Source organism: Trifolium pratense, linkage group LG3, assembly GCF_020283565.1.
Source record: "Trifolium pratense cultivar HEN17-A07 linkage group LG3, ARS_RC_1.1, whole genome shotgun sequence".
In the NCBI taxonomy this organism is placed as follows: Eukaryota; Viridiplantae; Streptophyta; class Magnoliopsida; order Fabales; family Fabaceae; genus Trifolium; species Trifolium pratense.
The window spans coordinates 578,872-602,318 of NC_060061.1; the positions used below are offsets into that span (position 1 = coordinate 578,872).

Here is a 23,447-nt window from a genome sequence, read left to right on the forward strand (position 1 = left end):
TTGGAATTTTTGTGAAGTTTTAACATTGAGTAAAAACATGAGGCTTCTCGGTGGTGCTTCGAGTGCAAACGTTGAACAAAGAAGATTGTTTTCTGAATGGGTTTTGGGTGTTGGCGATGGAGAAATTGGAGATGACAACTACGATGATTTAGAACTTGACATTCCATCAGATTTATTGATTCCAAATTCAGGTGATCCTCTTGCTTCTATCGTTGAAAGCACTTATCCCCAACTTTTACAAAACACGAACGATATAACGTATTTCCAAAATAGAGCTATACTAGCTCCTAAAAATTCAATAGTCGACACAATAAATGATTATATGTTGGATTTAATTTCTGATGAAGAAAAAACATATTTGAGTTATGATACTCCACTCACACAAAATGCAGACGGTCAAACAGTGGATGATGTTTATACTCCCGAAATTTTGAACACGATTTCTACGTCGAGACTTTTAAATCACAAGTTGAGACTTAAAGTTGAAGTTCCAGTTATGCTATTAAGGAATTTGAATAAAAAATTAGGATTATGCAATGGAACAAGACTTATTATTACGAGATAGGGAAAACGTGCTCTTGAAGGAAAATTTATTTCAGGAAGTAATATTGGTGATCAGGTTTTCATACCTAGTTTTTCTCTGACACCATCTGACGTGAGAATTCCTTTTAAATTTCAACGGAGACAATTTCCTATAATGATTTCTTTTGCGATGACTATTAATAAGAGTCAGAGACAATCTTTAAAGCATGTTGAGATATATCTTCCGTCACCAGTGTTTTCACATGGTCAGTTGTATGTTGCAATTTCAAGAGTTACTTCTAGAAAAGGATTAAAAATATTGATCATCGATGACGACGATGAAGATACGACTAAGACTTCAAATGTGGTTTATAAGGAAGTCTTCCGTAATATAACATAATTTTTTTTGTATGAATATTTATCAAAAATTATTGTTGAATTATCGTTTAATGTTACTCAACTTTTTTCATATACTTTACATTATTAGAATTATCATATCTTATTTAATCATTATACATCTTACAGCTAATCAGACCCGTGCACCGCACGGGTCGATATTCTAGTTATGATTAAAAAAACATACCAAGCAAGTACAAGTATTTTTCCCTCTTTATCTATGAATGGTAATTAGAGTATACGTGCAACAATAATCATATTTCTTCAACTTTGTAACCAAGTTATGACATGTAGTTTAAAAATTAAACTTAGTAATTAAACTAGAGTGAACTATATATATAATTTAGTTTAAAAAAATGAAGTTAGTATTTAAACTAGATTTTTGAACTGCAAAGTATTATTGACACCCCTCTAATCCAAGACATTAAGGCATACCAAAAAGCACGACGAAGCTGCTCAACTACCAAAAAGTATTCAAGAGATCCTAGGTGTTGAAGTGCAAATTATGCGTTAAGCTTGTTGATCAAAATCATCAATAAGAGAAGCTTTGAAAAAAAAAAGTGTCATCCACAGATAAAACATAGAGACAAGAAGTAGCCTTAGAGAAGATGAATAAAGAGGGATCACATAGAAATGAACTAAAAACCTCAACCACGAAGAAACCCAGAATTTAGATCATGCAAAATATTAATGTATCAACTAAAATTAGCATGCGAGAGTTCGAATTCGACCGTTGTTGAGTCAAATTAAACATAAAAACCTTAAATTGGACGAATTATAACTCAATTAGTATGCGAGAGCCCAAATTAGAATGTAGTAGTGTAAAAATAGCCATAAAAACCCAAAATTGAACGAATCATAACTCAATTATTATGCGAGAGCTCAAATTCGAATGTAGTAGTGTCAAATTAGACATAAAGTTGTTTTAATTTTTTGACTTTATGAGTTTGATTGTATGAGTTTTGGATTTGAATTTTCCCATTGTTGAAGAACATGTGTAGAGTTGTAGTGGGGAGGAAGAAGAAGAATAGTTGAAGGAACAGAAGAACAGGATGATCTCAGGAACACATTATTTTTCTTTTAATCTAAGTTTTGTTTTTGTTTTATATTTAATTTCCTATTTAAAATGTTTTGGATAAATATTTTAGTAAAAGAAAGAAAGAAAAAAATTAAAGAAAGAAAAGAAATAAGTTTTGAGAAGAGGAGGAGAAATAACATAGAAGAAATAACATTTGATGAAGAAAGAAAGAAAATGGGTAGCATCCAAGTTGTAGTATGATTTTTGGTAATGGGTATGGATGATCCAACTTGAATATTTTTTTCATAAAAAGTTTTGAGTTTTATTATATGGTGTGTTTTGAATAGGGTCCATGGTATGGATATTAGCAAAAATGTTGACTTTTAAGGGTTGCGTAAGTTGCATCGTTTTGTAGGGTGATGCATATTAGAATTTACAAAAAACATAAACTAAAGTTCCATGTTTTTTTTTTTTTGATAACACAAGTAGTTAATTTGAAGACAAAGAGTGTTCTTTGTGTGAAACAGAAAAAAAAGCAAAAGCCAAATTTAAAGTTTCATGACTAAGAAAATGAAGTGTAACAAACATGGCACAAGTTACTTTTACTTTTTTTTCTAGGCAAGTATATATAGTCCACTATACTGAAAAGGAATAAAAAGACAATGCAGAAGTTGAATGTGGAAATGAGAATCAAGTCTTTAAAAAGTGAAAAAAAGGAACACGTTCCTTTAAGTTTTGCATTGATGTTCTTTTTTGTTTTTATCCCTAGCTCAACCGAATAAAGTCGATATTGTTAGGTCAGACACAATCACCTGAGTTCGAATCAGGAACCTCGTAGTTGTGTGTGAGTTTCAGCGGTGTTTGCCACTTCGTCTAAAAAAAAAATAAAAAAAAAAGGAACAAAAAGATTCAAGAATACATTTTGATTTTCCACTTGAAGTATAACTTGTTCTCTTCAGCATCTTCTTTCTTTCTTTCTTTCCTGTAAATGATAGATTATGCAAACTATTGCAATTGTATCCAGCAAAAGAAGAGTTTCAAGTTCAACTTTGCTTTGTTTAAAAGGAAAGCATATGTATAATCCAACTATTATATCAGGAAGAGCCAAATGAGTGTGACAGTGCATACTTTCCTTATCATCTGCAGCTTTTGATTATCCATTTTGAAACAGTTTCCAGCTTCGAAAACACGAGGACTAAGTTTTGCAATTGAAATGGCATCTGCAGAATTAAGTCAGCTCATGTCTTTTGATCATCTCAAGGCTGCGGTCACTGAGTTCGGTATGATCCTTATTTCTTATTTTTCTTCGGAAACCAACTTTGGATTAGTAGAAACGAAATAATGATTTTGATTGTTCTGGTAAGCAGAAATATGCAAAACAAATGGTAATAGAATTGTTTTTTTCATGAACTTTCTTAGAAAATTTGAAATATAATCTGCTTAGTTGAAAAGCTTAATACTTCTAGTTGTAACTTTTCTAGAGAATACCATATATTTTCTTCCTTCCATAAATACAAACTCATGTTGTCACTGTTATTGCCAAAAGCTAGAGGATTTAACCACAGTTACTACCAACCCTTGCACTTAGCAATACTAAAAGGCGATTGGGAATCTACAAAGGCTTTCCTTGATAACGATCCAAGCGCATTGACAGCGAAGGTTACGATACTTGGCAGGACTGCACTTCATGTTGCAGCTGTAGGATCTCAGTGGAAAATTGTTGAGAAATTGACGCAACATATGCCGCCAAATATGCTTACAGAATTGGATTTGATGGGTTGTACTTGTCTTCACTATGTCGCAATGGGCGAAAACATAGATGCTGCCAAGGCATTGTTGGCTAAAAATACTTCTCTTACTCAAGTTACTGATTTTAAAGGATTCACACCACTCATCTATAGTATCACATCTACAATATGTAAAGAGATGGTTTGGTATCTTGTTTTGAATACTACAGATGACAGTCCTGCTTGTCCATTCTCTGGTCCCTCTGCTACTCAGCTTGTTGCCTTGCTTACTGCCGCCGGATTTCACGGTAATTAGCATGCTGATTTAATAACCAACCATATAAAAACACTATTACTCATATGCTTATATCCTTTTTTATTCTACCATGCACAGATATCACCATGTATATACTGCAGCGTTACCCTAACTTAGCTACTGTTTCTGATTCAAATGGAAGCATTATACTTAATGTTCTGTCAAAATTACCATCACATTTTCAAAGTGGGCACAATATTGGGTTTTGGAAAAGATTCATTTACCATTGTAAGTACTTTCTTGAGGTAAATTATTTTGTGGTACTATGCTGGATTGTAATACTCTTCTACCTTATTGAAACTTGACATTTCTTATGCTATATATCAGGTGTTCCTGTGGAACTTGAATATGGAAATATAATATGGAATTCACTTCAAACTCTTGGTTAGTTATCCTTGTAAGCTCATTCTAGAGGTTCTCTAAATGTATCATTTTCAATGAAACACAAACACGAACACTAGACACGAGACTAACATGTAGACAGTGATAATAATTTAAGAAAAATGGAAATGACTGAATGTAATTATGTAACCACATGCATCAGTGTCGTGTCGGTGCTGCATAGACCATTCTCTTATGCTTTTATTTCAAGTTTATAAAATAGACAATTTTATTTGCAGTTCCTAGCATAAAGCTAGTTAGAGATTCAAAGGTGAGACATGTATCTGCTGTAAGGTTGGTTGAATTTGTTTGCTCACAAGCTTCAGCCAAGAATGACTGTCAATTCTGGCAATCTTTTGTGAGTGCAGACATAATTTTCAGTGCCACATCATCTGGCATAGTTGAAATTTTAAGGATTGGTTTTCAGTTTTTTCCTGATTTGGTTTGGACTCACATTCCAAATGAAGGGTATGTGGCTCAAACTGCCGTCAAGAATAGGCAAGAAAAAGTTTTTAGTCTTCTATGCAAGATGCCAACAATTTGCAAGATGCAAGTCATGGCATTAGATGAATCCAACAATACTACATCACATTTGGTAGCAAGGTTTGCTTCTCAAGTTGAGTCAATTCCAGGTTCTGCATTTCAAATGCAAAGAGAATTACAGTGGTTTAAGGTTTGTTTAATCTAATCTCATAAGTAAATTCTTAGTAGTTTTTAAGTTAAATTCTAGATAAAACTATACTTGTACACTGGAGATTCTTTAAGTTAGTTTAAAGTTTCAAACAAATCTATTATCTTTTGTGTAAAATTTGTCCGCTATCGTCTATCTTAAAAATGTTCACATCCACATCCTTTAATTAAGTTGAAATATCTCTGATATAGTTTTTCCACCAACAGGAAGTAGAGAAATTGGACCACCCTCTCCATAAAGAAGTTAAGAATCAAGATGGCAAAACACCTTGGCAAGTATTTAAGGAAGAGCATAAGGCATTGCTTGAAGAAGGGAAGAATTGGATGAAAGATACATCAAATTCTTGTATGTTAGTGGCCACTCTTATCGCGACGATTGCCTTTGCGGCTGCTATAACCGTACCTGGAGGAAACAACCAGGACAAAGGAATACCAATATTCTTGTCCGATACCACATTCATGGTATTTGCTGTGTCAGATGCACTAGCATTATTTTCTTCAATGACTTCTCTATTGATGTTTTTAGCAATCCTAAATGCTCGCTTTGCGGAAGAAGATTTTGTCATGGCATTACCTGAGAAATTAATAATAGGTTTGGCTTTTTTGTTCTTGGCAATAGTGACTACAATGGTAGCATTTGGTGCAGCTCTATCTATGTTGCTAAAGGAGAGACTAAAATGGGCTCCAATTCCTATTGCTCTTTTGGCTTGTGTTCCAATTCTTCTATTTGCAAAGCTTCAACTTCCTTCATTGATAGAAATGATCATATCAACATATGGATCTCGATTCTCACATCTCACATAAATAAATGAAGGATGATATTTTAAGGTCATGATATGATTACATTCAATTTTTTTTTGTTTACAATGAGCTGGGAATCCAACACATGACCTATAGCTTACTACCAAAATCCCTCACCACTAGACCAAACCTAGTGGCTAGATTACATTCATATTTAGATTACTTCTCTTTATGTATATAAATATTTGTACAATCCTTTTCATTTTTGAGTGAGAAATTTTCCAAATTAAAATAATTGGTATCAGAATTTGATTCCAACTCGTTAGTTTTTTGCATTCAGTTGTGGTCAAAATATTCCAATCATCATTTATTTAGTTTGATTGTCATCAGATCTCAAAACCGACTGCAGTGTTTTAGAATATTTGTTGAATATGTAGTACATTGCTTAGGTTCTCAAGTGGTTAACTTTTCTAAAACCCTAAAACCGACCCTAAACATGACATGTATCCTAAAATTGACCCTAAACCCGATTTGAACCCTAAAATTTCCCGTAAAATTGATTGTAGGGTCTCGAGCCAATTTAAAGTTTTCTGTTGATTTTAGGGTTCAAGGAGGATTTAGGATCGATTTTAGAATTTTCAGCCGATTTTAGTGTTTTCTGCTGATTATAGGTTTTCAGTCGATTGGGTTTAGGGTAGATTTTGGGGTTTTAGCTGATTTCTTGTTTTCGGCCGATTTTATAGTTCAAGTAGGGATTATAGTTGATTTTAGATTTTTTTGTTGCTGATTTTAGGGTTCGAATCGAGTTTATGGTCAATTTTAGGTTTTTTGGCCAATTTAAGGATTCAAGTCGGGTTTAGGGTCGATTTTATGGTTTTTGGCTGTTTTTAGGTTTTTCGGCTTATTTTAGGGTTTAAGACTAGTCGAATCTTTTAAGTTTAAAAAAATGATTTTTTTTCCTTTCTATTTTCATTTTTTTTTAAAACTGTTAATTTAAATCCCACTCTCTTTCTTTTATAATGTTTTTTTGAAACTGTTAATCTAAATCCTACTCTATTTTCATTTTTCTTTTTCTCAATTTAATTATTAATTAACTAAATTTATTTTTATTTATTTTTTTAAATTCTTTCAGAAATTTTGTTATAACAAAACCAACTAATTAGAGAAGAAATTGCAAATAATTAGGAATTTTTTTTCCTTTTAATTGTGAAAATAAACTTCAGGGACTAAAACGAAAATTCTGTGAAACTATAGGGACCAAAAACATATTTAACCCAAACTAAAATAAGATATTGGGATGTAATGTATTCTTTTTTTTACTCTTATATATACTTAAAAAAATATATGTTCAACCGATTTAATAACGGTTCAACCGATTGAACCATCAACAGCCGGTCTCGGTGGTTCAATCTCCAGTCGGATTTTTAAAACATTGATCTTACAATCAACTTATTTAAACTTTGGTGACATTCAGAGTCTGTTAAAATTTAAGCAGTACATATATCTTGCTTATTTTCTCAAAATTCAAAATATCAGTGAAGTCACTTAAAACAACATTTGACATTGAAAAAAAAACATTCAAATAAACTTTCATTGATCCAGCAGTAATGCAGACACAATTTCAGCAATTCTACACTTAAATGAAAATTAGAAACAGCATAAGCCAAACACCGCCCAAAAACAGCCCTTAGGCACTAAAATACACCTAAGAACCACTACCAAAAAGAGAGTATATTTACTCCAATTACAAAATTCACAATGACAAAGACCAAACAAGGGGGGACAGCTACCTAAGGAGACATTGAAGAGGAAATTTCTCCCAAAGACCATAAGTAACACGGTGTACACTATGCCTGTCACCCAACCAGAGAATAATCTATCTCGTGTAGTAGATGTTTAAAACACCAATCATAGATGTAGTGATTTGATTTACCAAGAGTTGGAAGCTTAATGTATTTTTGCAATTTTTTATCATCTGCTGAATAAACTTTGCACATGGTAGTTGATTCAGTGGTGACATACACAGAGTTGCTCTCATATCCCCACCTGTTCGGATTGTTCAATGCATAACAGTCCGTCTTCGTAGTACGGACATTACAAAATAATGCCATGTCTCCCAAAGTTTCCAGTTTGACATAACTCATGGTGGAGAAGTCTATCTTGTATACATTCCTTATTTGATGGCACCTTGAATCAACCACTAAAAGTTGCTCATCACAATTAACCAACTTAAAGTTTATGTTAGTTACATTAGGAGTACTCTTCAGTTTTAGAAATTTAATATTTGGAGAATTCAAACTGAGTACCCCTATGTTGGCCTTGTTAGTGACAAGGTATATTACATTATGCAAAACCACAAAGTGAACAACCCACTCTTGATTTCCAATCTTTGAAGAAAAAGTAACCCAACCACAGTTTCGAGATTGATAGACACGCAAATAGTTGGTTTGTGTGCATAAAACCACAAAAACAAATTCCTTAGAGCATTTGCTAAAAGCAAGCAATACACGCATGGAATAAAGAATAGTGGAAGTTTCAAAGGAGGGTGCTGCATTGATTATCTTTATTATGGTAAAAGGATTGATTAGCATAAATGAAGTCTTGATCTTATGGTACCCCCCCTTGACAAAATTGTTGGGATTGATTGCAATGTAAGTCCCACATTGCTAATGAAGAAAAAAAAAAAAAGGTCAAAGAAATTATATTGAAGAAATCCCACATCGCTTATAATGGTGAAGCAATAAGGGAATCAAGGCTATAGAATGGACCTAAGTTCTGTTTATAATTGCACCAAGCAGTAACACTTGTAAACACTTTAAGTTTATATTTGTGTCTTTTTTGCTTTTCTCTTATGCTCTTGTTTAAGAGTATTTGAGATGTAGTTCAAATATTTACTTTGGAGAGTGTGGGTGTATTGGGGCATGGGGTGATTGAGAGTGAAGTCTATGTGTTGTAACAATTTTCACATAGTGTTTATTCTCTGGTTGTCGGTTTTGACAACGACCATGGTTTTTTTCTCCGATTTGGAGTTTCCACGTTATATTCTTGTGTTGTTGATTGCGTTCTTTTATTTTCTCTATGCCGGTTTTTTCCAACAACTGGTATCAGAGCTCTTGGTTTGATTCAGGAGGAGGGAGTTCTATTGTGAAGTTTAGGCTAGAGAAAATTGATGGAAGAATCATGTTTGGCTTGTGAAATATTAAGTCAAGGATGCACTGATGCAATCAGGGTTACACAAGGCCAGCCTGGAGAGGCGGTGATAATAATACTCGACATCAGTCTGGAGAGGCGGTGCTAACAATACTCGGGTTACGTCTGAAACAACAACTTATCATGAGGATGCAGAGGTGCTAGTGGAAGTTGAGAATCAGTGGAGTGTTGAGTCATGAACTTTGGAAGCTCCTATCACATGTGTTTGAAGAAGAAATACTTTTGAATCTCTAGAGCTAGTTGAAGGTGGAGTTGTTCATCTTGGTGACGGAAAGCTCGTAAAGTTCAAGGTATGAGTGAGTTTCTTTAAACACAATGCGAGGTATTTTCTTGAACTTTGATGCATAGATAGTAGGTAGATACTTGTTAGATATTGATACTATTATTGGTTATGCATCTGTTACTAGTGGTGATTCTCATGTTTTGGTTAAGTTGTGAATCTTCGGGTGGATACTTGTTAGTGACATGAGTTTAGTTGGACTAGTGAAACAAGGTTTACTAGGTGATGTAACTAAACTGGAATTGTTGGAGCCTAACAATGGCCTGAGGTGGTTTTAAAGCAGTTTGAAGTTGTTCAAGTGACACATGAGCATCGGTTGACATGGATGCAAGGTGTGTGATGATAGCGTGCGGGCATTGGTTGGCATCGATGCAAGGTATGCGGTTATCTCGATGGCTGATGAACTTCCGGAGAAAGCCAACATGGAAGTTCCACCATAAATTTTCAGCGAGGTTTCGAGATGAAATTCTTGGGATGACTTGGTTCCAAGTGAAGCAAAATCTTGAGCTGGTTTAGTTTCAAGTGAATAAAATTCTTGGGATGGTTTAGTTCCAAGTGGAGTGTACTTTTTATGGTGGAGTATGATAATTTAATTTGTCGGTATAGACAATGAGAATTATGATTGTTGGTGAAGACAATGATTATCGGTATAGACAATGAAAGCAGAAGATAATGATTGGTGGTGTAGACAATGAAGATTGAAGACCATTACAATCAAGGTGGAGATTGTTGGGATTGATTGCAATGTAAGTCCCACATTGCTAATGAAGAAAAAAAAAAGGTCAAAGAAATTATATTGAAGAAGTCCCACATCGCTTAGAATGGTGAAGCAATGAGGGAATGAAGGCTATATAATGGACCTAAGTTCTTTGTTTATAATTGCACCAAGCAGTAACACTTGTAAACACTTTAAGTTTATATTTGTGTCTTTTTTGCTTTTCTCTTATGCTCTTGTTTAAGAGTATTTGAGATGTAGTTCAAATATTTACTTTGGAGAGTGTGGGTGTATTTTCACATAGGGTGATTGAGAGTGAAGTCTATGTGTTGTAACAATTTTCACATAGTGTTTATTCTCTGGTTGTCGGTTTTGACAACGACCGTGGTTTTTTTCTCCGATTTGGAGTTTCCACGTTATATTCTTGTGTTGTTGATTGCGTTCTTTTATTTTCTCTATGCCGGTTTTTCCCAAAAAAAATATCCGCCAGAAGTCGCGAGATAGTGACAATTTAAGCTGAAAGATTTTTTGACAGGAATTAAGTATAGTTTAATAGTTTATTTTAAATAAATAGTTTATATTATGTCATTTTACTTTATTGCCCTTGTGGTTGTATTTAAAGGCATTGTGCCTCATTTGAAACTTAATCGATCAATATTCAACAAATTATCTTCTTCTCTAAAAACCTTTTTCATTCAATATTATGCTTTGCATAATCTCTCTTTGGTACCGGATTCTATTCTAGATAATTGGAATCTCTACTCTTGAGACTTGATTCTACCGGCTTGTCCCTAAAATCTAATTTTTCCGGTTACAATTGGTATCTTGAGCCTTGGATTCAGCGCATCATGGGTCCAAAATACAAGAGTGTGAAAATTTTGAGTGCTGTGGAAGTAGAAGAGAAGATGGAAATGGGTTTATGTTTTGTATGCAATGAACCATTTACTGTAGATCATGCATTGAAGCATAAAGGCATACGATACAAAGTTATAGAGATGGATGAAGAAGTCGAAAGGGATTTGTCTGAGAAATTTCAACCTGAAGCTTCCTCAGAGGACAATAATCTTCAAATCGATTGTCACAAAGAAAGTGTTGCGCATGATGATGACACGTCGAAAGTAGCCGTGAACGTTGTCGACGACGAGTTTGCACACTTCCATCAATCTCAATCTGTAAATGTCATTTCTATTGAGCCAGCCCCGATAATTGTCGATGAACAAGAGGAAATGGTTCTTCCGGCCATTGACATATCAACTAGCTCTGCAATTTCTTTTCCCTGCTACGACATCCTTAGTAGTGCCAAATTCTCACCTCGTCAGGTTAGTGTTGATCCCATATCTGATACCATAGAGACTTCCCACTTCATGTCATTCAACCAACCACTGTCACACTCTGTTCTCCTTACGGGCAGAGATTTCCAACCTCTGAGCCACATTTGTGAGCTCCCACCGCCACCGAAACCACCTGACAGGGTTGTCACTCCAATGTCGTCCCTCAATTTGTCTTTGTTGGTCACCACCGGAAAGCACTTTTCAATCTTACAAACTTCCCTCCAACTGTTTGATGAAATGCCAAAGTGCCACATAACTTCTCTAACTTCTCTACCAACTGTTTGGAGTGCAATCATCAACAGGTGCATGAATAATGATCAGTTTGTTGCTTTTGATTTGTTCAAAGACATGCATAGGATGCCTACTACCCCTAGTGATTTTCAAGAGTATTTTGATGACAAGCACATGCTTTGTGCCGCTTGGTTGCTGGAAATGCTTAATCTATATGAAAGTAATTATGAAAACTGTGCTGAAAATGATCCTATAAAGAATTTTCTAATTGAAGAAATTAAGGTTTTGAAAGAGGTTAAGTGGATTGGTCTTCCAAATTTCATGCTGCAAGCTGCATTTATTTCTTTACTCCAGAGAAAGCTTCAAGTGTCCACTCAAAGAGCATGTGAGAAACTGATTGCTAAACAGAAGAATTCAATCCAACATGTGATGGAGGCTGTTGAGTGTGGAAAAACAAAGGTAACTGGACCATTACTAGATGGATTATGCATCAAGGTTCCAGAAGTGTTGCCACCTGAACCACAACTTGCTGACACTTGCAGTTATTGCAGTGAATTTTTTTATGATGGTCCTAGTTCTGTTTTCGCAAATATTCACTGTTATTTTGATGATAGTGCAGGGGTCAGAATATTTGGTTTTGTTTCTAAAGCTGGTGTGTATAGTTCTGATTTGGAGGGTTTGGTTAGAGTTTCGAATTATCCACTCATGAAGGTGATAAGTATTCCAATACATGAAAATGTTCTCAATTTGAGCTCTGAAGTTTCTCTTACAGTAGATTCCATGCATGACAATTTTTATGAAATACTTAATCTAGCCTTTTTGCACATTATTGGGTGGCCAAACTTTGAAGCTCTAGTTATGAGTGTTGCTACTATTGTTCATGAACACGAAGCCTATCATTACCATCCTTGGTTTTTATGGAAGATGGATAAATTTATTCACTTTGTCAATTGGGATGTATGTGTAAAGGCAACTCTTACTAATGATGAACCACTTCTTGATATTGAAAATGTCTATTTTGCATCTGCCACTACCCAAAGCTTTCTGCAAGCCCGTCAAAGAAGAAAATATGTGGCTGTTTTGCATAGGAAAATGATTCACAAGGGAAATGTTCGAAATGCTAAAGTTTTAATCAAATGGAAAGTCTTGCCTCTTAAACACGGCACTTGTGATTGTTCATCCTTGAGGACAAGGATGTTTGAAGGGGAGGGTATTGTGACAGGAATTAAGTATAGTTTAATAGTTTATTTTAAATAAATAGTTTATATTATGTCATTTTACTTTATTGCCCTTGTGGTTGTATTTAAAGGCATTGTGCCTCATTTGAAACTTAATCGATCAATATTCAACAAATTATCTTCTTCTCTAAAAACCTTTTTCATTCAATATTATGCTTTGCATAATCTCTCTTTGGTACCGGATTCTATTCTAGATAATTGGAATCTCTACTCTTGAGACTTGATTCTACCGGCTTGTCCCTAGAATCTAATTTTTCCGGTTACAGATCTGAAGGGGGACTCCATCATCTTAAAGCAATAAACTTTTTGGTCAGATATGCTGATTAAGGAAAATGAATCCTCTCTACAAACATACCTAATTTGAAGAAGTAATGGTTCTTGGTATTGCATGAAATTTCTCAAGTAAATTTTATGAAAACCCCTCCAATCACTGCACACGCCGGAAAAGTGAAAGAGATCGTCCATATCTAGTTTTTTGCAAATGTTATCAAGCACATCCCAGGGAAGTTCACAATTCTCTTCTACCTTTTTCACTTTGACCCCTACTAAGCAACAAAAAGAAAATCATCAATTTAGTTCTTGTTTAGCAATGCAAAGTGTGACAAGTTAATCCATAAACTATTTACCGGTCATCTCAGAAAGTTGAAATACAAGTGTGGTTTGAAATTCCTTTGGCATGGTGTTGTAGAGTTTCAAAATCGAATCTGCAACACCTGCATAATTGGGATATCTTCATCTGTATTGAGAAAATTATTATTCAGATCAACTACTATCTTAGTAATTCAAATTCAAAATAATAATAATAATAATAGAAGCGAATGATAAAAGACAAGCAAAAGATAATTTTTTATATTGTATATGTTATAAGCTATTTTCATAAGGCATCAAGTTATAGAGTAATTAATCGTCAAGGGTTTTTCATCAAACAGGTGATATGCAAGTTTTGAAAAATAAATAAAATTGTGATGTTCATACGCCTCAATCGCGCATTCACCAGTAAAGGGAAGAAAAAACCGAAAATTAAAACGAAAAGGAAAGCCCACAAGTACCTTATCGGTGATCGTGGAAGACGACGAACAACTCCGGCAAGATTTGGTTTGCAAAGTTGATGATGAGATGAGAAGCTGCCGATGGAAGGAAAGGGAAGCTTTTGAGGTTGAATCGTTTTCCTCTACTGTATCTTGAATAATAAATTCTTAACAAGTGAAGTTACTTGACTAATAAACAAAGAGTAAAAGAAAAATACCAAAGATTGAAGAAAATAGCTGAAGTCATCGTGCCACGATGGAAGTCGTCGTGCCACGATAGGCAGGATATTCATTTGAAGAAAATTTACAAAATTTTGGAAGAAAATCTACCTCATCGTGCCATCTTTGTGAGACATCGTGGCACAACTCTCATGATAACAAAGCTTAAGTCTGTTAAAAATCCTATAAATAGAGTTATTTTCCTCCCCAATTATTTATTCAGAAATTTAGAGAAATTTAGAGAAATAGTCCTATAAATAGAACTTGGGGGCAGTTTGTCAATCATCACTGCAATTTGAAATTGTTCATCAAGAGGCATACCTTCAATTATGTTTGTGTAAATTTTCCAAATAAGATTTTGTTTTTTTGAATTACTATGATATTAGTACAAAATTTTCACCACCGTTTATTAGTGACTAATTTCTATCGAGAAATTTATTGGACAGATAAGAATAAGATTCTCTCTTTTTAAACTGGATTTTTTTTTACCATTTAGACTAATTTATCATTTCTGTAAATATTTTTTACATTTATAATAACAATGTCAAAAGTATCTCTAAATATGTCACAAAACAATTATTAAAAAGATCATCCTTATTCACTTAGGTATAATTATTCACTAAATCAATAGGAAATACTCCTCTTTCATGGTCTTAGTTTCCAATTATTGGGGGCAGCACTCCTTTATTTTTGAATCAAAGCAGCCCTCCTTTATTAGTAGGGTCATTACATAAAAGTCCTATAATAAGAAAATAAAAGGTTTAATTAGTTAAATGGTCCCTTAAAGATATTTTAGGTTTTATAATGGTCTCTTAAAAAAAAAATGTCAATTTTGGTCCCTTAAAGATATTTACGTTAGTCACAATAGTCCTCTCCGTTAATTTCTTTCTATATGAACCGTTTGATCATTTTGTTAAAAATGCAACGGTGGGATTCGCATGTCTACTGAATGTAATGGTGAACCATCATCAAGTAAATATTTCTCTTGTTCTTCATCTTCTTCCTCTTTTGTTCTTCATCTTCATCACCAAATTCATCAAACAAACCAAAAACTAAATCCCCAAATTAAAAACCGAAGTCCCTAAATCGCAACCAAGAGAAACAAGTCGCCAATTGTTGGATCTCATTTTAAGTTTTGGACCTGACTGCGATTCTGTTTTTTAGGAGTTTTCAAGACTGGATGCCTTCATTTTGTTTGGTCTCTGGTTTGCTGTCGTGTTTCTAAGGTTTAGTGGTTTTTTGGTTGAGGGAAGTTATTTTCCTTCTAGGTGGAGCGGTACTGTATCTAAAAGATGAATCAGGCAGCAATGAGAAGCACAGAGTGAGCATGTCATTTGAATTGTGCAGTTCAAATTGGTTGGGACTCATCATCGTTACTAGTAGTGGGGCGGTGCTTTTTGTTAGTGGCCTTGAGTTTCTCTCATACCAGATCTATATTTTTGTTGTTCCCAAAAAAAATAAGAAAAAAAATCCAGATCTGATTTGGTATCAAAATTTAATTTTGTTGTAAATCTGAAAATATTGAAGTTGCAAATCTTAATTTTTCTGAGTTTATTTGATGAATTTTATGAACATGATGCTGAAGATGAAGAACACGGTGATGAAGAAGATGAAGAAATAGAGGAAAAATTAGTTGATAATGGTGTATGGTTATATACAGTGTATATTCAAAATTCAATGGTTATTTTTATTTCAACAAGACTGAACGGTTTAAATTAAAGATTTATTGAGACTTATGGTGGACCACATGTAATGTTAGTCCATCTAATACATTTGGTGTTAAAAGTTAACGGAGATGACTACCGTGACTGACAGAGATATCTTTAAGGGACCAAAACAGACCTTTTTTTCTTTTCTTTAAGGAACCATTGTGAAACCTAAAATGTTTTTAAGAGACTATTTAACTAATTAAGTCAAAATAAAATAAAGTGGGGGCAGCTACCCCCAATTAGTTTGCCATAGATCCGTGTCTGGCCAGTGCCATAACGGATCTCAAATTTTATTGTTGTGCACCATCATATCGAGGGACGGATTTACAGAGGGGCAAGCAAGGGCTTAGACCCCTCCCTCCCTCTTGTTATTATATACTCCATAATGATAATGATATATAATACTACTAATAATATACAATCATGATTCCAAGTTTGCAATTGTTCTGTTTAATGATAGAATTAAATTAAATGTGTCCAACTTTGTGTGTATAATAATCAATAATATATTTTAGTTTGATTTATTTTTGGTTGTTAACTATTTTGAGATTCTAATAATTTGAAGTTCAGTCAAAAAGTAAGTAAAAATTTACTAAAAATTGTCTTATACACATGATTTAAGTTCAGGTTCTCTCAAACAATCTAACTAAGAACTTTTCCTTTAATTTGTATACTTATAAAAATTAAAAGTACGTGTCAAATGAATTAAGGGTAAAAAAAAGTTCTAACCTTGTAATGTAATTTTTTTTAACATGTGTACTCAAAAGTTAAAAGACAAAAAAAATTAAAGACCGAGGAAGTATTACATTTTTCGGCCCCCGTTTTATAAATTCGTGGATCCGTCCCCGATTATATCGCTCTTCGTTTTCTCTCTCAAGCCTTCATCTTTCACTATCCACCAATGTATACCAGAGTAGTATTTAACCTTTGGAAGTTTTCACTAATCCATTGATATCGATTAATTGCTCTTAATAATAAATACAAAAGGAAAACGATTTAGATGCTTTAATTAATTCACAGTTGATTTCATTTTTGGTGGTTTAGTTGGCAACCATGGCAATCTGACAACATTCTCACCTAGTTGTTCTTCTACAAAGGTGTCAGCTTTATATATTGCTAATTTTCATATTTAAAAAGAAACCTTATAATTAATCTTGAGGAAGTTTATATCGACTCTAAGAGGAACTTTAAATAGTTACTCCACATTCTCATCCTTGATTTTGTTTAGATTTAATGGACTAAATTTAATTCTCAATAATAATCATATACCTTATTTTACCTAATTATTCTTCAGAACATTATGATTCCCTCTTTGTCAAAATTAATATTTTTCTTTTCTGTTATTCTAGGCTAAATTGCACTTTTGACCCCTTAAGTTTCAGAAAGTTACGATTTTGGTCCCCTATATTTCAAAATAGCATTTTTGCCCCCTTAAGTTTCAGGAAGTTGCAATTTTGACCCCCTATGTTTCAAAATAGCACTTTTGGCCCCCTAAATTTCAAAAAGTTGCTATTTTGGCCTCCTATGTTTCAAGATAGCAATTTTGGCCCCCTATGTTTACCCCTTTTGCAAAATGAAAGTTCAAGACACTTTTCTAAATGGAAGTTCAAGACACTTTTCTAAATCAAAATGACATAACAAATCAAGTCATTACATAATTAAAAAGACATAACAAAAAGCACGAAGAGTTTTCAATTTCCATTGTTTCCTATTTTTGGATTTGGAATTAGGTTTTTATTTTTATTTTTTACGTATAGTGAAAAATCCTTTTGAATAAACGTCACGAAGTATTTGGTTAATTCTTTAGGATTTGAGATTATATATGTGTGTTAGTGAAAGAATAAATTTAAAGCATGTGACTTCTTCCTTTTATTTTTTTATTCTTTTAGTTTTTTTAATTATAAGATGACAAAAAAATGTTGACGTGGCAGCTGAGTCACTTAAGTGACTTGCCACATCAACTTTGACTCGATCAAAATTGACCTTTTGCAAAAGGGGTAAAGATATGGGCCAAAAGTGCTATTTTGAAACATAGGTGGCCAAAATCGCAACTACTGAAACTTAGGGGGCCAAAATTGCTATTTTGAGACATAGAGGGCCAAAATCGCAACTTTTTGAAACTTAGGGGGCTATAAGTGCTATTTTGAAACATAAGGGGCCAAAATTGCAAGCTTCTGAAACTTAGGGGGCCAAAAGTGCAATTTAGCCTTTATTCTATCAATTAAGGAACAACATAAGTCCCTAGATCAAAATCGTCAGGAAGTAGAAGAGAAAGGTTCTTGACATATTCTTCTTTAGGGTTAAGTTTAGCATATATAAGATTACAATTAATCTTAAGGAATGACACTTGACATTCTTGATAATGTTTATATGTCCCTATATAAAATCATCAACAAATTCAATCTGCTAAAAAAATCAACAAATTTAACTTGTTATTTATAGAGAGATGTAATATTGTCACTTGACACATTCTTTTTGCTTTCATGGTTAAGAAATCATTCTTGCACAATGCACATGAGATTCGAAAGAATATGTGGATATTGCTTCTTCTTTTCTTATTTTAACAATTATTAGTTGTGGTATAAAAATATAATTAAGGAAAGAATGAATATTGAATATAATAAAAGGAAACTATAAAATTGTCAAAAAAAAAATCATAAATATGATGAGAAATAATTGAAGAAGATGGTCCATCATTATTAATGAGAATTAATTTTAGTCCATTAAAATTACTCTTGGAGTCAATATAACGCTCCTCATTAATCTTTAGTTACAAGAACTTTGAATTGATTTTAGAAAACATAGACATAACAACAACATGAATCACATGGCAGTATGAGATTGAGAAACTTTAAAACATCGATAGTGATGTAGGAGGATTTCTTCTGTATTTTATTATTTTAGTTAGATTTAGTTTTATTATATTTTAGGTTGATTCCTTATTTTTATATTTCACCTAGGTTAGTTATTTTTATATTTTAGGTAGATTTGTAATTTTTATTTAGCTAGGTTTGTTATTTTTATTTTTACAATCTTTAGGAGATTTGTTAATTTTATTTGTCACTCCTATTTAAGCTAAATTATTGTAGCCTTGAAGGAAACTTTTTGATTGAATAAAAATTCGGAGATTTTTCTCAAATTTGGTGGACTCCAAATTACTCTTTCGGTGGACTCCGAAACCCTATTTTGACAAGTTTGTGTTTGCGGCTTGTCTTTATCCATTAGGTTTAGCGTTTTGCTAACCTAGCGCTTCCGTACTGCGTCAGTTGGTATCAGAGCAGGTTTCTCCTGTTCTTTTCTAACGTGATCAGATGGGAGATCAACCGGTGACGAAAGCAGAGTTTTACGGTGCCATGACGGCTTTAACCGCGGCCATCACAGCTCTGACAACACAGGTGACAACGTTATCCAACAACAACCGAAACTACAACAGCAATAGAAACAGTAACAACAACAGAAACGACGACAACAACCGCAACAACCCATCTACTAATGACTCGAGTTCTGAGGATGAGGAAGTTGTGTCCGAAGAGGGAGGTAAAGAGAATCCAACTAGGATAAAAAAAATTGTCTTGTGCAAGTCTGGCGATCCACAACTTGAGGTCGACCTACCTGTGGCGGCTCCGTTTAGGCCAGATGTATTTGTGCGAAATCCGACAACAACCTCACCGCCGCTAGAACCTCCGGACACTAGGATGCAGGCGGTGACTTCCATCTCAGCAAAACCTCCGCATCACAGCGTCACATTGAACTCAAGGATTTGCTTATAGATCGGGTTCAATTCGGATTTTACCTTAAATCTTATGGTTTAGGCACTAGCTCAAACATGTTAACTGAGTTGGGTCAAATACCCTTTTGTGATAAATTTCGAATTCTGTGTTCTATCTTTGAGCAATGGAACCCCGGTGGTTATTTGGATGTGTTGACACGAGACAGGTCCTCTCACTTAATTCAATGGGATCCAGGAGGGTGGTCTCTTGTTCATTGGAGGAGTCAACCTGCAAAGGAAGCTCTTTATCAAGACGAGAACTCGGGGTCGAGTTCTTTTGAGGTAGAGGAGTCTGATGTAGGAGGATTTCTTCTGTATTTTATTATTTTAGTTAGATTTAGTTTTATTATATTTTAGGTTGATTCCTTATTTTTATATTTCACCTAGGTTAGTTATTTTTATATTTTAGGTAGATTTGTAATTTTTATTTAGCTAGGTTTGTTATTTTTATTTTTACAATCTTTAGGAGATTTGTTAATTTTATTTGTCACTCCTATTTAAGCTAAATTATTGTAGCCTTGAAGGAAACTTTTTGATTGAATAAAAATTCGGAGATTTTTCTCAAATTTGGTGGACTCCAAATTACTCTTTCGGTGGACTCCGAAACCCTATTTTGACAAGTTTGTGTTTGCGGCTTGTCTTTATCCATTAGGTTTAGCGTTTTGCTAACCTAGCGCTTCCGTACTGCGTCAGATAGATACACGAGAAAAGGTGTAGAAAGGGGGGAAAAGAAAAGGTTCAGAAGGAGGCGAATGGATTGGATGTAAAAAGAATAAATCGTAGTTTAAATGCTAAAATTTAATCAGGAGCGTTGGTTTTGATCAGATTGTTAATAATTGTTCCTCTAATCCTTTCATTTTAAAATCTCTGTCACTTGGAAGTGTCTTTTTTACTCTTATATGTTCTTAAAAAATATTTATTTACTTATTTATTAATTATCCAGTTCAACTGAACTGGTTTATAATAGTTCAATCGGTTAAACTGATTGAACCATGAACCGGAGGTCTCGACGGTTCAATCTCCGGTCCAATTTTTAAAACATTGATCTGAGAATCAATTTAAAAAAACTCTTATTTAAACTTCAGTGACATTCAGCGTCTTTTAAAATTTAAGCAGTAGATATTTCTTGCTTAATTTCTCAAAATTCAAAATATCAACGATGTGAAGTCACTTAAAACAAAATTTGGCATCGAAAAGAACATTCAGACAAACTTTCGTTGATCAGCAGTAATGCAGACACAATTTCAGCAGTTATACACTTGCAAGAAAATTAGAAACAATAAACTGACAAAATAATAAATAGTAGTACTGGACTCAAATAAACAAAAATCCTCATTATGTGTATAATTGAATTACAGGTTTTGCACAAGGAGATACAAAATAGGTTGAAACACAAAGACCATAAATAAAGTAACATAATGCATGTCATTCAACCAGAGAATAATCTATTTCGTGTCGTAGATGTTTAAAACACCAATCGTACACGTAGTGATTTGATTCACCCCCAGGAGTTGGAAGCGTGATGCATTTTTGCAATTTGTTATCATCCGCTGAATAAACTTTACACGTTGTGGTTGATTCAGTGGTGACATACACAGAGTTGCTCTCATATCCCCACCTGTTTGGATTGCTCAATGCATAACAATCTGTCTTCCAATCACACACGTTACAAAATAATGCAATGTCTCCCAAAGTTTCCAGTTTGACATAATTTATAGCGGAGAAGTCTATCTTGTATACATTCCTTATTTGACCGTACGTTGAATCAACAACTAAAAGTTGCTCATCACAATTAACCAACTTAAACCTTATGTTAGTTACATCGGGAGTGCCCTTCAGTTTTAGAAATTTAATAGTTGGATAATTCAAACTGAGTACTCCTATGTTGGCCTTGTTAGTGACAACGTATATTATATTATGCAAAACCACAAAGTGAACAACCCGCTCTTGATTTCCCATCTTCGAAGAAAAAGTAACGCAACCACAGTTTCGAGATTGATAGACATGCAAGCATTTGGATTGTGTGCATAAAATCACAAAAACAAATTCCTCAGAGCATTTGCTAAAAGCAAGCAATACATGGTTATAATAACTAAACATATAAGTTTCAAAGCTGGGTGCGTGGATTATCTTGTTTGTTCTTTTAAAAGGATTGATTAGAAGAAATGATATCTTGGACTTACGGTACACCCCCTTGTTGTTGCATGAAATTTCTCAAGTAAAGTTTACTTGAGTATGTGAGTTTATAATTGTTTTATCATTTCGTCTATCTACAAAAAATAAACATAAATAAATTCTTTATCTTACGGGATGAATTTATAAAATGTGCACATATTTTTTACCACCAGTTTAATCTGGTTCAGTGGTCAGTTCTGACATTAATTGGCTGCAGCCCTCTCCCGGTAGCAGTTGCGGGAGATAGAATCGTGATCATCTCTACTAAGTTCAGTATCAATCACCACTGAATCAACTAACGATTGATAAATGGTACACATTTTAAAGCAACTAAAAATAGTAATTTTTTATTAAAAAACAACAATTATTTGTCAAAAAATTATGCATTTAATATAAATTATACAATGAACTTCGTAACGTGTTTAAAATTGCACATACTAGAAAAACTCATTTATAAAAATAACATCAATTATCGATAAATTTATTAGTACTATCACCAACTTTATTAATTCTCGTGATTTAATCAATAAAGTCATATTTACTTTTTTATTTATTTATTGTGTTTCTATTATTTTTAAATATTATACTCTCTTTTTAATACTATTTTCATTAGATAAGTCAGTAATTCTTATTTTGCTTTATGAAAATAATGACCATCGGGAAATTTAAATATTCCCTCTTTGGAAGTTCATCTCCGTCATATTCATCTTCCAACCCATTGTTGACCACATTAAACCCAAGAGCATCACTTATCATATCATTCATCTCGTTGAAAGGGTAATGCTGATAATTTTGAGCGGCTACTATTGGCGCATTGTTGCTTGAAGCTCCTTGGTACACAACACCAATATTAGTATCACTCGACGTAGGGGCAGATGGAATTGTTTCACCATGACTTGACCAAATCCAGTAATTGGGTTGAAATCCTTTAGTATATAGGTGATATTTAATTTCATCCTCACTGCGAATACGTCTACATTCACAAACTGCACAATGTTGGAACAAAATTGATTTAAAAATGTTTGCCCCTAAATCTATAAAGGTTTTGATGATAACAAAGTATTAATAAACAATTGGAAGGACTAAAAATTCATTTTAAGTGCGCAGATATAAGCATCATATAAGCTCTGAGTGAACCTCAGAGGATGTGAATTCAGAAGTTCACAAGCGCTCAGAAGATGTTAGACTTCAGAAGTTACAACGTTCAGAGGATGAAGTCTTCAGAACTTCTTGACTGACTACTAGCTTCATCAAAGTCTGAAGATCTCTTTGAAAGCTGTGAAGATTCCCTTTGCTAGTCAACTCTTCTACCAATGAAGAAAAGGACCTTTCAAGCCTGATCAGTTCAGCTACTCTCGTTTTGTCTGCCCTAACTTGAGAACGTGGGTTTTCAGTTTTGTTAGCTGAATAAGGAAAGTCCACTCTGCAGTAGTCAAAGTAACTGAAACTCTTTCTTAGTTTTGGATACAACCAAACTGCATCAAGACAGACTGCTTGAAGACAAAAGGTTATCAACTCCAACGGCTCCTTTTGCAACGACTCTTTTCTAGTGGTATATATACTAGAAGATTCAGCTACAACATATACAATTATTAAGAATTGAACGTGCGCTGAACAAACTCTGAACTTTGTGATATACAAGCTCTGAACCGCTGTTAAGTGTTTTTGCACTTTAGTCAAATACTCTGTACTAGTTTGTATTAGTTCTCTTTAGGTTCATCTAAGAGCAATTGTATATTTTCATATACTTT

General features: G+C 33.8%; 3 protein-coding genes across 3 annotated transcripts; 1 reads left to right on the top strand and 2 right to left on the bottom strand.

Moving 5' to 3' along the window:
- The first annotated feature begins 2,630 nt into the window (after positions 1-2,630).
- On the top strand, positions 2,631-6,190 carry LOC123918195. The gene is made up of 6 exons (XM_045970171.1): positions 2,631-3,216; positions 3,483-3,971; positions 4,058-4,207; positions 4,307-4,363; positions 4,600-5,033; positions 5,258-6,190. The coding sequence occupies exons 1-6, from the start codon at positions 3,150-3,152 to the stop codon at positions 5,852-5,854; spliced, it is 1,794 nt and encodes a 597-aa protein (XP_045826127.1). The 5' UTR covers positions 2,631-3,149; the 3' UTR covers positions 5,855-6,190.
- A 1,173-nt stretch (positions 6,191-7,363) lies between these two features.
- LOC123918196 lies at positions 7,364-9,427 on the bottom strand. The gene has a single exon (XM_045970172.1). It carries the CDS (start codon positions 8,380-8,382, stop codon positions 7,648-7,650), a length of 735 nt encoding a protein of 244 aa, XP_045826128.1. The 5' UTR covers positions 8,383-9,427; the 3' UTR covers positions 7,364-7,647.
- An 11,519-nt stretch (positions 9,428-20,946) lies between these two features.
- LOC123913356 lies at positions 20,947-22,016 on the bottom strand. The gene is made up of 2 exons (XM_045964074.1): positions 21,981-22,016; positions 20,947-21,714 (listed from the first exon to the last, which is right to left on the bottom strand). Exons 1-2 carry the CDS (start codon positions 22,014-22,016, stop codon positions 20,947-20,949), a joined length of 804 nt encoding a protein of 267 aa, XP_045820030.1.
- Between the last annotated feature and the right edge of the window lie 1,431 nt (positions 22,017-23,447).